The sequence below is a fragment of the Coturnix japonica genome, chromosome 12 (assembly GCF_001577835.2).
Source record: "Coturnix japonica isolate 7356 chromosome 12, Coturnix japonica 2.1, whole genome shotgun sequence".
Taxonomy (NCBI): Eukaryota; Metazoa; Chordata; class Aves; order Galliformes; family Phasianidae; genus Coturnix; species Coturnix japonica.
Window position 1 is genome coordinate 13,672,807 of NC_029527.1, and position 16,885 is coordinate 13,689,691.

The following is a 16,885-nucleotide window of genomic DNA, read 5'->3' on the forward strand; positions in this document are numbered from 1 at the left end:
AGCCCTGTGGCCAGAAGAAACTGCTTGGGTACAGGCTCTTGAGGCAACACTGCCTATCCTTGCCTGCTAACTCTTAGGTCTTCCACACATTTCATCAAATAAGCATGTTCAACAAACTGCTATTTAATTAGCAGAGCAGAATCCTACTAATTAGCCTGACCCAGAAGGCGGCCCTTCATCCCTGCTAAGTGGCATTCCCAGGTAATCCCTGTGGGCACAGCTGTGCCACAGCCTGAGGAGATACACAACATAGAGGTAGGAGCTCACAGCGAGGAATGGGAAGGGGCTGCACATATTCTGCATGGTTCTTAAATGCAGCGCTTGCTAAACTCCAAAATGCCATTTGTCTTGTACCTAAAAACATCTATTGCACGTTTTGATCCAAGCTCAGTTTCACATTGTGGCATACATGCTGAATTTTAGACATCACCCATCAAACCGGGTATTATTATCAGAGAGTTTTAAGATGTACAGAAAAAAAAATACACAAAACAAATTAAAAACCCAAACCCTAACTTAATTTTACACAGTACAACAGGGATACAGTATAAGGAAAACCTGACCAGTTTGCAATGTGCCCTTTGGTGGTGAACAGACAGCTCTTCTATACCACGGCTAAGACAAAATCACCACCCACCCAACATTCGAGCAGAGAGATCTTAAAGAAATGGCATGCAAAGCAGCTAGAAAAATCCTTCAGTGAGCTGAACAAGGTAATAACTATTCCATGACACCACCAGACACCACTGAAGCCACAGAGCAGGAACATTTCATCCCAGAAATACAGTATTTAGGGTGGTGATGCACTGGAACAGGTTGACCAAGGAGGCTGTGGATGCCCCATCCCTGCAGGCATTCAAGGCCAGGCTGGATGTGGCTCTGGGCAGCCTGGGCTGCTGGTTGGTGACCCTGCACACAGCAGGGGGTTGGAATGAGATGATTGTTGTGGTCCTTTTCAGCCCAGACCATTCGGTGATTCTATGACGTGATTCAGAAAGCAACCACAGAAGCAAGACACTGGACTTTCGAAACTGTTTAATTAATAATGCTCACTAACTGCACAGTTTTAATTCATAAATACAAAGTTGTAAAAAATAAAAAATAAAAAAAAAAATAACCCAACCAACCTCTCCTATGTGTGATTCTTATTGCTTAATTTGATTCTAATGGCTGCTTCTTAATACACCAAATGTGGAGATCAGTTCAACTGGACCATTTGCCAAGCAAGACCTCTTACCCACAAGGTAATGCTGAGCAGAGCGCACATCCTTCTCTCTCTTACAGCTTCTTATTGCAAAAGGAGATAAATTAATCTTTGGTAGAACAGTAAAGCAAACCAACTCCTCAATTAATACAAACATTTACAGATTAACATCATTATTATTCACATTTATGCCATAAAACAAAATCCATTTGTTTCCTGTAAATTAAAGAGATGATCTAAAGAGCCACAACAGTTTGAAAGTACGAGGGACAGAATTTCTTCCTTTGCACTGAAGTGAATAGCACTTCTGATCTGAGCCTCTATAGGTGCAGGCCTAACATCTCCAGAAGTATGAGGGATGGATCAAGGTTAGGCAAATGGGTTAGAAGGAATTTGTGACTCTTATCATGAATGTACAGGGAAAGACCGTGTGGTGAAAAGATGATAATCATTATCCTTTCTTAAATAAATAGGAGGTGGGGGTTCACACGGTTTCTTACTGCAAAATCTCCAAATTCAAGCCTGAACCAGGGTTCTCTGGAAGTCACCACACTTTAAACATTCACCTCACCCAGGGTCAGGCCCGTAATTAATGCATCTCTTCAGTTGCCCATTCAGTGAATACTTTGCTATTTACTTTTGCAGGACGTGTGCTGTTGTCAGCACAAGAGCAGATTACACAGCCCATTAGGATAATGCCGTGCAACTCCTTCATCTCCTGGGGCAAAGACAGGGAGTAAATCTTCATATGATAGGAATGTCTCAGAAAGAAAATTGAAAACACATTCCACCAAGGCAGTATTTCCCCCATCTCAAAAAAGCAGCATACCACGTCTGTGCATGTCTGCACTTAACTACAAACAGTTCAGAAGAATCCAAAGTGTTGTATCTTAACAGGAATCAATATGACACAATTGAAAAAAAAAAAAAAAAAAAACCAAAAAAAAACCAGGCCAAGTAACTTTTTAAAGAAAAAAACCCCAATGAATTAAAATCACAACCAAGCAAAAAGTAATGAATGGCACATTCAGCAGTCAGGGCAACTGTGCTTCCTCGTTTTCAGTAGCTACAGCTCAATGAGAAGCATTAAATCCAAGAGGACTTCACTGTGTGAAGTGTTTCTGCAGGGCCTCCTGCCATCCTTCTCACTCAGACACCTCACCACACTGTGAGTGACAAATGTAAGGCTGCACTTAATGTCTCCCACGTTGGCCTTCAAAGGCATGGTGCTCTCTGTGAGCTGGGGAAGAGAGAAGGGGAAAGTTGTACAAAGAACATAAATCCTGCCAAGGAATTAAAAAGACAAATAGAAGACGATGTCCAAGCAGCCTAAGAAGACACAGCATGCTGAGGAACCTTTGGGAATGCACTACTTAAATACACATTTAAATAGAGCCTAAAGAAAGAGATCTCTTCAATTCCCGAAGTTATAATTTCAGTGCAATGAGAGATGTTGTATTTCCAAATAGCTGATGAGGAACCAGAGAGGTTATTCCCATGGAAATATCCCACCAGCACCTCTTCTCTCTAACAGAGGCAGAGATCAGCCAGTAGAAAATACTCACGTTTGTAAAACACGGCTCTGAAAGAGGTGTGTGGCAGAAGTTTATGTATCTTTTCTAACACTTTTGCTTCACTCGCTAAGGAGGCATTCCCATTCCAGACCTGTACAACATCCTCACGGTCACGAACGCTGATGCTCACCCCTATGACTTCATCATCTGCAGAGCACAGGAAGCATCATTAAAAACTACTTTAAGCGAGACATGTCTAATTCAATACTTATGTGCTGTGAAAGCGCCCAAGAGTTGAACAAACTGAAGCAACTGAAGAGCAATCCCTAATGAAGAGAATACCAATGTTCAAACCAGACAGAACAGTTACGAGAAGGAAACAAACACTGTATTTATAGAAACTTTTGTACTATGTAAGCGTTACCTCATTGTGGCTTTAATGAAGTGCCATAGAATCACTCATCTTTATTATCACTTCTATCCTTGCCTAGGAGGGAATCAAGAGCTCATGAAGGCTAATGGGGCATCTATCCAGTTTGGTTTCTTCCAACTGTGACAGTACAAATGATGATAAAGAAGCATAATTTGGAATTCCAGGATTGTGGCGCTGCAGAATTTAATACCAATCATTTCATTGCTGGCTAAGAGATGCTTACAACCCTGATAACCTGCCAGCCTCCTTGGAACGCAGGCTGGTGAGCCTGGGACCAAAGGCAGCTCTGTGCTGCAACAGCAGAATGCCTCGTCCTCCTCCTCCTGGTTAATCACATGGACACGACAGCAGCAATCACTTACAAGTTACCTGCAGCACAGCAGTCTGTGAACTGCTCTCCAACAGTTGCTAACAGGAGCTCTTTCCAAACTGCTGCCTAAAGAGAAGAAAAAAATAGTAGTTACTTTTGCCCTGCTACCTCAGTTTAAAAATCCCCTTTGTTAGCTCAGTTTTGAGTACATTCTCATTATCAAGTTGTCCAGCCAATAAAGAGTATTTGTAACAAGTACACATTGTGCTATATAATGTCTTCAGTACAATTGGAACAAGAATTTAGAGCTTGAAAATAAAATCTGATAAAACTACAGAAGGAAAAAATTGTTTAATATTTAAACTCTGAATTTACCATCACAATCTCCGTGTCTCCCAAGAATTTCCCATGATAAAAGACCCTATGGCTTTAATTGTGATTGCTTGTTTCTGTGGAACAGAATCACTGTCTGTGCTAAGAAAAGTGCCAGAAAAACTCAACCAGTAAATGAAATGGATGTATATTTAGGCATCACATCTGATTTGCCTTGCCTATGAAATAAGCCTGTCTTTCAACAGTACGAATGCTCACAAGGCAGTTCAAATAAGGGGGAACAGCTATCTGCAAGTTTTCTTTGGCTCTGTTAGATCAGCTACACTCTTACTTCCTTTTGACATTTGTTATCACCTAAGCCAAAGCCCATACAAAACTTGGAATGCCTCTGGACCAACACATACAGTAATATGTTACAAGGTGAGCATTTTGAATGACAGAATATGATATATATATGTGTGTGTGTATGTATATATATATATATAGAATACATCAACATCTGTATTTGGCTGTATCGCCATAATATATGCTGCCTTTAAAGAATGTCTTTTCAGCTGTTTGAGATCAAGTTGAGTTTTAGTGCTATTAAAAAGAAACAGCAACTGAACAACTGAACACACCAACATTAAAGCAAAAAGCAAGACAACAAACCAATAAACTGCTTTAAGGAGTTTCCAAGCACTGCTATACCTACTCTCTGGGAACACAGAGGGTTGCCCATTTCTGTAACTCACTATCAACTTGGAAAGCCAAGGCGCAGGCAGAACTGAACTTGGCGAGGGACGTGAAAAACAATAAGAAAACCTTCTACAGGTACATTGGCCAGAAGAGACAGGCCAAAATGGGCGTACCTACTCTGGTAAATTTAAAAGGAGAAATGGCTTCAACAGATGAAGAGAAAGCTGAGGTGCTGAATGAGTTCTTCACCTCGGTCTTCACTGGTGGCCAGGATTCTAGTCTTTTTCAAGTCCCTAAGTCTTGCACCCCCATACCTCTATGTGGGGACCAAGGAGGTAAATCCCTCCCCACTGTAAGGGTTGAGCAAGTCCGAGAGTGCCTCCTTAGACTGAATGAGTATAAGTCTATGGGGCCAGATGGCGTGCATCCCAGGGTCCTGAAGGAGCTGGCTGAGGTGGTTGCTGAGCCGCTCTCCATCATATTTGAGAAGTCGTGGCTGTCAGGTGAGGTCCCGGATGATTGGAGGAAGGGTCACGTCACTCCCATTTACAAGAAGGGGAGCAGGGAGGACCCGGGGAACTACAGGCCGGTGAGTCTCACCTCTGTGCCTGGGAAGATTATGGAACAGATCCTCCTGGACAACATGCTTGATCACATAAAGAACGAGCATGTGATCCGAGACAGCCAGCATGGCTTCACCAGGGGAAGGTCATGCTTAACTAATCTTGTGGCCTTCTATGATGGAGTGACGGCGTTGGTGGATGAAGGGAAGGCGACCGATGTCATTTACCTGGACCTGAGCAAGGCCTTTGACATGGTCCCCCATCACATCCTCATCTCCAAATTGGAGGGAGGTGGATTTGATGGGTGGACAACTAGATGGATAAGCAATTGGTTTAAAGGCCGCAGACAGAGGGTGGTGGTCAATGGCTCTATGTCCAGGTGGAGGCCGGTAACGAGTGGCGTCCCTCAAGGGTCTGTCTTGGGACCGGTGCTCTTTAACATCTTTATTAATGACATCGATGAGGGAATGGAGTGCACCCTCAGCAAGTTTGCTGATGACACCAAGCTGAGTGGTGCAGTCGATACGGTGGAGGGAACAGATGCCATTCAGAGGGACCTTGACAGGCTGGAAAGCTGGGCTCGGGTGAACCTAATGAGGTTCAACACAGCAAAGTGCAAGGTTTTGCACTTGGGCCGGAAGAACCCCAGGCACCTGTACAGGCTGGGAGGAGTTGTCCTTGAGAGCAGCTCGGCAGAAAAAGACCTAGGGGTCCTGATAGATGAGAAACTTAACATGAGCCAGCAGTGCGCTCTGGCAGCCTGGAAAGCAAATGGGATCCTGGGCTCCATCAGGAGAGGGGTGGTCAGCAGAGATAGGGAGGTGATCGTCCCTCTCTACTCTGCTCTTGTGAGGCCCCATCTGGAGTACTGTGTCCAGGTGTGGAGCCCTCAGTACAAAAAAGATATGGAGATTTTGGAAAGGGTCCAGAGGAGGGCCACAAAGATGATCAGGGGGCTGGAGCACCTCCCCTATGAGGACAGGCTGAGGGAGTTGGGTTTGTTCAGCCTGGAGAAGGTTGCGGGGTGACCTCATTGCAGCCTTTCAGTACCTGAAGGGAACTTACTCCCAGGAAGGGAGTAAACTCTTTGAAAGGGCTGATAATAGCAGGACTAGGGGAAATGGTTTTAAGTTGAAGGAGGGAAGATTTAGGTTGGATGTTAGGGGAAGGTTCTTTACTAGAAGAGTGGTTAGGCCCTGGAACAGGCTGCCCAGTGAGGTTGTGGATACCCCATCCCTGGAGGTGTTCAAGGCCAGGTTGGACGGGGCCCTGGGCAACCTGATCTAGTAAAGGTGTATGTTTGGTGGCCCTGCTAGGCAGGGGGGTTGGAACTACATGATCCTTGAGGTCCCTTCCAACCCGGGTAATTCTGTGATTCTGTGATTCTGTAACTCATCATATATAACATATAGTCAGGCTATGGGAAGAACTGATGCTCTAGAGGTGGGACAGCATGCAGGGCAACATCCTTGCCAGTGACCAGCTCAGGCATGAATGTGGGATGACCACGCACTCTCATTACCAGGCACAGTGCTCACTACTGAATTATCCTAACAGCCTCGGTAAGAAGCACTTCATCCAGTAACAGGATCAAGCTTATGAGGATCTAAAAAGTATTAGTTTTCATACTAAAGGGCAGTATACAGAAGCATCACTGTACACATGCAACAACACTTAAGTGTCAGTATTTTGTTAGTCAGTTTTTCATACCACTAGAAAGACTGATTTCCTCAGAAAAACTGCCTTTCCCTCCCACCCTCACCAAGCTTTGCTCAAGCATATCAGCTTCTCCAACAAGGGCTCTACAAGATGGCTCTTCCTGGTCCAAGAGATGGCATGGGGATTTGTGACAGCTAGAAGCACAGAGCCAACATGGAGAAATGGGCATTCATTATTATTTATGCTATTTACAGGAGTACTAAAAATTGAGTCAGGTTCTCTTGTAATTTAACCTTTCAGAGGTGAGTAGGGATATTTATCATTTGAGATATCAGAAAGTATCCTCGTCTCAAGAAGTGGTGATCATTCAGCCTCTGAAACATATGGCTTCTCTGAGCTCCCAAAACTATTTGTCACCTCTGACCATCTTCACACCTTGGATTATAATGGAGAAAATAATATTTTGGAGTCTTTTGTGATCACTTAGGATTGGAGGGAAGAAAGCTGCAATTCACATATGGAAGAATGTCCACAGGCAAAATCAATTAGCTTTTGGCTGAAGTTTCAAGTACCATCTTTCAGCATCTAATGCCTTCCTCAAGGCTGTCACATTTTTCTTACACCTCACGTCCACTGTTTGAAGGTCTGACCCAGCCCCCCCTTCACACACAAATAACACATGTGAACAGCTTAGACCTCCCCCCGTGACAGGTTGCAGGGAAAAATCACTCAGCACACATTTGATAGGGGCACAACACTCAGCACAGTCACTTGTTTCAGCAGGGATAGAACAACAACGTGTCTGAATGGATCTCATATTTTGTGTTTCCAACTTTCTAAAAGAAAACTAAAACACTAGTTTCACAAGAGGTAAGCAAGGAGATCAGCAACCAACTCCTGCCAAAGGGGGTGACACCACTCCTCTCCTTTACCCCATGTACTTAACACATGGCTACACAGTCATATTACAAATAAGCACAAAAGGCCTTTTATGACATTACAAACAGCCTGATAAGCAGCAGAGCCATGACAGGATGGATCGGGAAAAGAGACTGAGGAAGATCCTTCCCTACCAGTGAGAGATGCTGGATAAGACTCACCACCTATGGAGAACATTAGTCCTCATTGGGCACAGCAAGGCACAATTCCCCTCACCCCCAACACATGGTGGGCACAGGCAGTGCCAAGCACAACACACCTATTGAGTTGGATAGTTTGGGAGCACTTGGTGCTCAGCGAAACTCTGGCACTTGTGCTGAACTGTGTGTGTGGAGTCTTGAGAGCATTATTGAGGTTCTGGGTATAATCAGGAAGAGATGTTTGTGTATTTTGAGTGCCTGTAGGCAAACCAAGTCGTGTGGACACAGTTGGTTAGGAAATACCTCGTTTACCAAATGGAAACGGAATAGAATGCTGCAGCTTTCATTTGATTTGTAATATAGCAACAAATGTGACTGAAAGTGCAAAATACTGAATCACCTGAAAAGAAACTTTTGCTCACTTAAAGCAAAACATCATAGATTTCAATGGTGTTTGGCTGTAAATTTGGGTAATGTTAAAACTAGAAAGTTTTACAACAGCTACTTTGCATGGAACTTAAAGAAACTCCCTTATTAAGTATTTTTAAATAAAGAGTCAGTATTACATACCGTACTTTCTTTAGCGACCTTCATTTTCCATATTCCTCCCCTGGCATTGCTTTCCTCTTCCCTGGTTATGGGAAATAGATCAGTAAAATAAGCACTGAAATGCACATCTAGATAAAGCCACGTCTGGGGGTTAATTTTCCCAGAAAATTCCCTTTTGAAAGGCAATGACCGACTCTGGGTAGCATGACTCAAGTTACGACTTCTGACATCAGATATAATTCTTTCATTGTTCACATGAACTGCATCTCTCAACACCTAATCTCTCCCCTAAGGTTTGTGTGTTGGAAAACATACATGTTTTCCCTGGCTACAGACAGGCTTCAAAAAGGCTGCACACTTTGTGGCATGGAAATAATCCACAAAGCAAGTTTATGTCTTACTATGGTAACCTTTTATTTTGGAAAAACTCAGGCATATTTTCACATAACCAGCTTATTACTTTTCAGTCTACCCAGTTCAATTAAAACAACAACAAACATGAGCACATTTCATTTCAGGTCTGTGATGACCAGAAATTAATTGCCCTATTCTTACAAAATAAAAATAGGAAAAAAATAATTGCAGCCTGAAGCTTGTCTGGGTGAGTGGTGGCATCAACCTCCTGCAATCCCTCCCCAAAATGCAGCATCTTCATTTACTTGGACAGCCTGAACACAGATGCAGCACCATCAGGTAAGGACTCTGCACTTTACTCGTCTAATAGGGACTTACCAAACCAAAACTAAAGCTAGAGGAAAACCAAACCAGTGTTCTCACTCATCCTTTCCAAGTTCCAAAGTGCTGCACACAAGGGCCCAGATGGCTTCCACAGACACCATCATGCCTCTGTAAACCACCTTAGCTATTCTGACCAGTCACAATATTTTTGGAAAAGTAACACTGATCTTCACATGAGTTTCCCTTTAGAAAAGCATTTACTTATAACACAGGGTAGGCCAGAAACCTCCCAGTGTAACTCAGCATCCAGTTATTGAGACTATGATCTGGTTATGAAACCTTAATCCAATCACAATCTGGTGCAAATGATGTCCAAGAGATCAAGTCTCTTCGGTAAATGGCTCAGCTAATTCAGATGTGAAGGAACTGGATCAGGAAGAAGGCATGCTAAACTCAATTTCCGAGAGGAAAACATCAGTGATTCATACATTACTTCATTACTGTTCCACAATCAAGTGGGAATTTGCTGCAATGCATCACTTCATAATGCCTTAAATTATTTTTAACCTAAGCCCGTGTGCACATCTCTATGCATACATTATGCTTTTGTACAGGTGAAGAACAGTTAAGGACACAGTCATCTGCATCACGATTACACCAGTACAGAGAGAAAAAAGCAATAGAGTTATTTCAGATACAAGCAATGTTCCGTGTATTCCCAAACTGGATTTCAAAGCCACATTTTAATTCCTTAACTGTTAGTTCACAATTTAATTTCTTAACTTCTATGTTCCAAAGTGGACAGTTAAATTCCAGCCTGCATTTTTAATAAAGATCCTCTTTTGAGCTCAACATGACCCCAAGATATTCCTTTGTAGCTATCACATTCTGGCATTGGCTGGCAGCAGAAACACAGCCCTGCTCCTGCCCATGCCCACCACCTCCCTCCAGGCATGGTTTGTCCCTGCCCATGCCCACCAGCACCACAAGGCAGCACACTTACCACAGGGGCCGTCTTTCTCCACGCATCAGATGATAACTGCATCGCAGGGGCAAACTCGTCACGGGAGGGATGTTGTTGTAGACACTCCAGAAATCCTTCAATCGAGCAAACACACAGAAATACTAATTGCATTAAGAGAATGGATTCAGTGCAGGAATGGGGGGAGAATGAAAGGACCCAAGATCTACCAGCTCACTTCCAACTTTTCTGCTGGAAAAAGCAGAAGCTGTGATGCATGTTAGTTTCATATTGAATATATGAAGTTCTTATATAAAAGTTCTTTACTAGGAGAGTGGTTAGGCCCTGGAACAGGCTGCCCAGTGAGGTTGTGGATGCCCCGTCCTTGGAGGTGTTCAAGGCCAGGTTGGGCGGGGCCCTGGGCAACCTGATCTAGTAAATGTGTATGTTTGGTGGCCCTGCCAGGCAGGGGGGTTGGAACTACATGATCCTTGAGGTTCCTTCCAACCCGGGTCATTCTGTGATTCTGTGATTTGGGTGGATAAAAGGCACTAAGCAGCAATGAGCAACAGGGAAGAAAGAGTAAAGAGATCCCCATTCCCTTTCTTCTTTATCCAACAGTTGGGATGATGAAGAAAGGCCTTTACAGACTTGTGTTGCACCAACATGCAGAGATGTAACAATGAGCATTAGTACAACTCTTTAAGTATTAGTTCATCTAATATTTAATCATTAACGCAACTTTATAAACAAAGATTGCAACGCTATATGGTTAAATTCCACAGCCCTTGGCTATTCTCTCTAAAAGCCATTACCTTCACTAGCGGAGTGACTCCAGTTTCCACTGGCAGAGTGGACGTGCCTGCTCTCACCAGGGTCCTTCCATCCCCTTTTCTAGTTGGCAAAGCCAAGGGCAATTCTAACAGCAACTAAGGACACCACACACAGCCAAGAGGAACACTTCCCACCGTGGGGAAGCAAAACCAAGTGTGGCTGACCCAGATGGGTGTTCATGTAACTTCACACCTTATGTTCAGCATTTCCAGCATGTGATGGCTGTGGCAAAGCTGCACCTCACCTGCACTGTTTGTACTCTGTAAATCTTCTTCAGATTTGAGGCACATTCGGCTGCCGTGGTACCAGGAAGGGACCTTGAGTGAAGAAACAAAGACAAACAAAGCTGTCCAATTCGAGCATCGCTCCTCCCAGCAAATGTAGCGGAACCGCAGTTGGCACAACCCGACCCAACTCCTCGCTCCGAACCTCAGCCAGAACCGCCCGCGTTCGCTGCGGTCACGGCGCGGCACTACCCCGTCCCGCCGCCAGGTGGCGCTGTGTCCCGGCCCGCACCGTGCCCGCACCTTGCTAAAGGCTCTTTACACAAGACAGGATTCATTTAAGGGTCAATATTTGCAGGTTATTATGGAGTTTTTCCACTTTGGATAATTTTACTGCTATCAACAATAGAACTGAGCTGATACACCATACTGAACTTCCAATTACCGCCACTGTGAACAATTAGTTTTGAATTAACTCAACAAGCACTGCAAATCACCATAAGCAGGAGGGAACAGCCCGGCCAGCTGTGCCAGGAGCAGCAGCAGCTGGACACAGCAAGCTCCGCTGGAGACGGGCATTAATGGGCTGGTGGCCCACTGGACTTGCCCATCTGGATTCCCCAATGAGAGCCTGCCCGTGAAACACCCAGCAGCTCTCCCACCCGCCCACCCTGTGCCCTGTGGCTCCTTCACCTTCCCAATAGTTTGGGGTGGAAATTTCAGTGGCTGCCTGAGCAGATCAGACCCACCAACCCACATCTCATAGGGCTGTTTGGTCAAAGCACAGCATGGAAACAGGAACAACCACCCAAACTGAGCTCTGCTGCCAGCTTCCTTCGCTGCTCTTTCCTTATTCCAGCAAGAATAAAGAACAAGAGACATAAAGATAAATCTCATTGTTTTACCCATGAATAAACCTCCAGGTGGTTGTGCTGATGTTAATGCTTAATGCTGAACTGTAGCTCTTCTGTTTCCCTGCACAGAACCCAGGATAGTTGTTTTCAGACGTTCTCACACTGCCCTTTGTTTCCCAGTGGGAACCAATCCCTGCCTCTCCCCAGAGCCTTAAGAACCACTGAGCACTTGTGGAGACACCACTGCCAGTATTCAGCCCCAATGGCTTTGCTACAAATAAGCAAAATATTTACTTACAAAGCATAAGCTGAAAAACATGCTGTGGCAACTAAATAAATCCGGCAATCCATTCTGAATGCAGACAAAGACTGATTTCAAGCCATCAAAGCCTGTCAAAATGCATTTACTGGGTTGAACGTTTTTATAATATTAACCATCATTTTTCATTGTAAGCCACCTACTCATGAGCTTTAATAGATGAAATAGATGATTCTGGATAAATAGGATTTTGCTATAGGGAAAAAGGGGAATTATTAAGCTTAGTTTCAAATATTTGATGTGCTCACTTATAACAATTCCCAACTATTATGGAAACGGCTCGGTTATCAGAATTTATCCACTAAATGACATTGATACAGATCTCATCAGTATAACCTGTGGAGAGAAAAAGCAGCATATAAGGGTACATTTACCAGCAAATGTTTACTCTTTCCTCCAGTTGTCTCTAAACATTACTTTCCATTTGACAACACTTAGGAGCACATTTTTTCCTCTGAAAGTTTTTGCAAGGATGTGCATCCTCTCCATCCCTGTGAGCACACACATGTGCTGGACCAAGAGCTGCTGCTGCCAAAACCTGCAGCCTTCCATAGGGAAAAAGCAGGCACCTCCTTCTTTTGGCAAGGAAGGACTAACCTAGCGTAGCTGCAAACATTTAAGGACACACTGAACCCAGCAGGCTGTTTGCATCACACCCGCACATACGCATCAAAAAACAAAACCAGTTTCACCATCTATATATTTACACAGATGTACAACCCCAGCTCCTGTTAAGGGATGGTTTCAAGTTGCCAGCCTGCTCCGTCATCCACGACATCTGAGCCTTTTGCCATTTCACTTCAGTTCCCACTTGTGCAATCTTCACACTGAATACACTGTTCAATACGAGTATAATGACCAGATTTCTAATCCTTGTTTTTACATTATTACATTTTGTGAGGCATAATCACAGTGTTAAGTATATAGATAGATAGATCAACCTACACTATTGCAAAAAGCAGAAATGCAACCTTTCATTTAAAAGGCAGAACCCCACACCAACCCCTCACTGTGACAAGCAGGCATGTGACAAGCCACCAGCAGGAATCCTGCTTCCCAGTGTGACACCAAAGGCATCTGCAAGCCCTGCTGACACTGCCCAGGCCTCCAACATCACCAGGGCACTGCATGCAAAGCACCACAGACGTCATACTGGCATGAGCTTGGGAACCTGCAGATCTTGACCTTGATGCACTTTAACAATTTAAGAAGGAAATCTCATTTCTTTCAGTAGAAGGGAAAAAAGCCAGCTTCTCAGTCTTACATGTATTGTCTGCCTATGAGTATCTCCATGTCATACATGGGATCCTGCTTGTCAGAGAGCTGAATCCTGACCTCCCAAACACTTCCACTGCTCTCATTTTCCTAAAGCACATATAGGGTTAGGTATATGACCGGGTGACTTGCCTGCTGGATGAGGGAAAGGCTCCCAACACAGCCTACCAAGACTCTGCACTTACAGGAAATGCGCATCTGCTATGATGTGTGTGAGATAACAGCAACGGTCCTGGGCAGAGGATCACAACCCCCTGATGCTACACTTGTGCCATGGCACTTAGAGAAGCAAGTGCTGATGTGGGTTAAATTCACTACTGAGGCAGGAGCTACACCAGGGAAGCTATGATAAAAATGAAGCCATCGAGCCCAGTTGAATCACTCATATCATTAGCTGCTATGGGAAGTGCTGCTTTCTGGATAATTTAAGTGTGACTTAATAGAAAGACACACGTTGGTGGTGTTTGGACATATACTCTGAGAGAGATCCATGGTATAACTGAACAATACACATCTCTGCCTACCCCTCCCAACTTGCATCTACCCTCCAGTGTCACTTCCTCCTGCATGTCAGCCTAAATGCCAGGTAACACACAGCTGCAGTCAAAACCAGTACTATCTCATAGCTCACAGCACAGCTCCATACCAGTGTTACTGAGGAACAATAACAACACCCAGCTGGACTCTGTGGTGTGTTCATCCTGTATGTGTCCAAGCAACACCTCATCAGCAAATCTATACCAGTGCCAATATATGATGTTATATATAATGTTATACCAATAACATTAAAGACCCTGTAGAGACACAACAACCTCCGCACACTGCAGCTCTTAGCCATGCAATAAAACGTATCTCTTGTATGCCTTGTATCTCTTTTAAATGCCTTAGATATTTATTTTAATGCATGGAACAACTCTTCTGTTTTGTTTTTGTCCCTGTTCCCTGCCATCTTTCCATTACTGCTGGTGGTAAACACAACTCAGTGCTGTGTGTATGTATGACTAAAGACATGCAGACTCCTAGTACCACTTTTATAATATATATATGGTTTAATAAGATAAGGAAGATCAACACTACCTAATTACATGTACTTAGAAGGGGTCAGAATGACAAATAAAGTAAGATCGTGAATTCTAAGACTCTAAAATACAGCAGAACCAAGATATGAGGGGAAAAAATAAATCATCATACACCTCTTTAACTTGAAGTGGCCTTTAACTTCCAGCACTGGTTGTACGGCCGGGCTGCTCCTCCCTACCTGACTTATGGACACAGCAGCTTCAGCAGCACACAGCAGTGTTTAAGAGTAACCAAACTGTGAGCACAGCTTAGAGCCTGGCCCTGCCTGCAGCCAAGTCAGGAGGTCAGAAATAACTGCTGGGGTTACTTGTAAGACTTGATTTGCAGCACCTGGGATCACCTGCACGCTTCCAGCAGTTCCATGCTATTCACAGAGACATCTGAGTTGGAAGGGACCTTTAAAGGTCATCCGGTCCAACTGCCCTGCAATGAACCTGCTCCGTTTCTCTGCCACCGTGTTTTAAAGGTACAAACTGAAGGAGAACAGCTTTGCATTCTGAGAAAGGGCCTTTAGAGCAGAGGAGCTCTTGAGCGAGGGGAGAGAAGAAACAACAGAAACAGAAAACAGGGGAATACAGAAGATTAATAACAAGACAACAAACGCACAGCAGAACAAGATAAATAGGGCAGGATCCAAGCTTTCTGTTTCGGTTTCCGACGCTGTATAAACAGCACGAGGAAGCACTCCGTGACCGCTGCAGATAGGAGATAAAAGTTCATGCACACGAACTGCGGTCCGCACGGAGGCACAGCGCTGCGATAACGCACTGTCGCTCACCATCACAACTGCTCGCTTACCAACCGGAGGAGCACCGAGGTTGGGGTGTGCATGAAAGGTTACGGCCCTACGGCTGCCACTGCTCAAACTAGAGCTTGGAGCTCGCCCGCACCGACGTGCGGCTGTTAAAGGACAACAAAAGCGGCTCGTCAAGTGGCTGCGTGAAATAACAGCCGCAACCCGGCCCGTTACACCGAAAGTTTCCCTATATGCAGCACACGACCCGACTCCCGCTGTCCCGCAGCGATGTACCCCCCAGCCGCCCCTCCCCGCTCACTTGTCGAGCCAAAAGGTCCACGCCGAATGCAGCGGCAGCTCCGGAGCTTCGGCCCCTTCCTCGGCACCGCTCCGGGAACGCGCAGGTTGCGGGCCCAGGGCGCTCAGCTCCATGTCCTGCCCGGCCGGGCCTGCAGAACCGCCCCCGGGGATGGGGCGGGACGGGGGAGGGCGCGGGGTGGGGACCACGGATGGTCAAGTCCAACCCACGGCTGCTCCGCGCAGCATCACCCGAATCCGGCCCTATCGCCGTCCAGACGCTCCGTGAGCTCCAGCAGCTCCGGACGGTGCCCACAGCCCCCGCCTTCCCCTAGTGCAGCTTTACAGACCTGAAGTGATTAATTCGTTTCTTCTCATCTTCCACACCACCTGTTTAATTTGCATGGTTTGTTTAAAGGGAGGTGTTTCTCATCATCCAGCACGGCATGTGCTTAGAAGGCTCACGTTATTTTTATAAGTGTTTTTTTTTTTTTCTTTTAAACTAAGATTCTCCCCAGTGGGACTGTATGCAGTAGTAAAGTTAAACACCCACGTATGCAATAGCAGGATCAAAGACCATGAATCACATCGGATTCTTTGCAAGCACCGTTAGTAGGATGAATAATTTTATACGTGCTCCTTCCTAAAACAAGAATCAATGGAGCTGCACTCCTGCAAAGAAATGAAATGCAGCAGTAAGAAAGGGCAGAGATCACCCATGAAAAGCAATCTGCACAGTGACAGCAAGGAAACAAAAAAAAAGTTAATGATTCTGTTGTGCAGATGGAAAATGCGAACTGCTCAGCCAAATTAAATAAGGACTGGAAAACCAGTTGCACCATCTCCTGCAATTTAGTTTACTGCTCTTTAAATAGAAGGCAAGATAATGACTGGGAGAGCTCAGAGTCTGAAACTCATTGGTGCTCCCTGTTTAACGGTGAGCCCATCCAAGATGTTAACCCAGAGCACAGTGCTGCAATAAATGGCTGTATCTGGGCACAGCAGCCTGGATTTTCACAGGAGAAGATGGAGAAGAAGAGAGTAGGAGAGCATGGATTTGCTGTGACCTAAAGGGACCCTGCTCTCCCCTGGGCCACCAACAGCCCTCACACATGTGATGTTTTTATTGTCCCTCTGCTGAGGCTGCTGATGAAGTGTTAATTTTCTGCTATGCTGCACAGCCCCTCTGGAACTAAGGCCAGAGCCAGCAGCACACACTACAAACACCAAATCCCTTTGAAGCCACCTCTGATGGGACCCACGCACTTCAAGGAAAGCCTCCAGATCCCATCACCAGAGAGCTGC

At 45.0% G+C, this 16,885-nt stretch overlaps 1 protein-coding gene across 1 annotated transcript; it reads right to left on the reverse strand.

The window, feature by feature from the left end:
• Window positions 1–1,018: 1,018 nt before the first annotated feature.
• EIF4E3 (eukaryotic translation initiation factor 4E family member 3) lies at window positions 1,019–15,759 on the reverse strand. The gene is made up of 7 exons (XM_015875417.2): window positions 15,603–15,759; window positions 11,040–11,112; window positions 10,004–10,098; window positions 8,344–8,404; window positions 3,521–3,587; window positions 2,770–2,925; window positions 1,019–2,444 (listed from the first exon to the last, which is right to left on the reverse strand). The coding sequence occupies exons 1-7, from the start codon at window positions 15,713–15,715 to the stop codon at window positions 2,398–2,400; spliced, it is 612 nt and encodes a 203-aa protein (XP_015730903.1). The 5' UTR covers window positions 15,716–15,759; the 3' UTR covers window positions 1,019–2,397.
• Window positions 15,760–16,885: the final 1,126 nt, after the last annotated feature.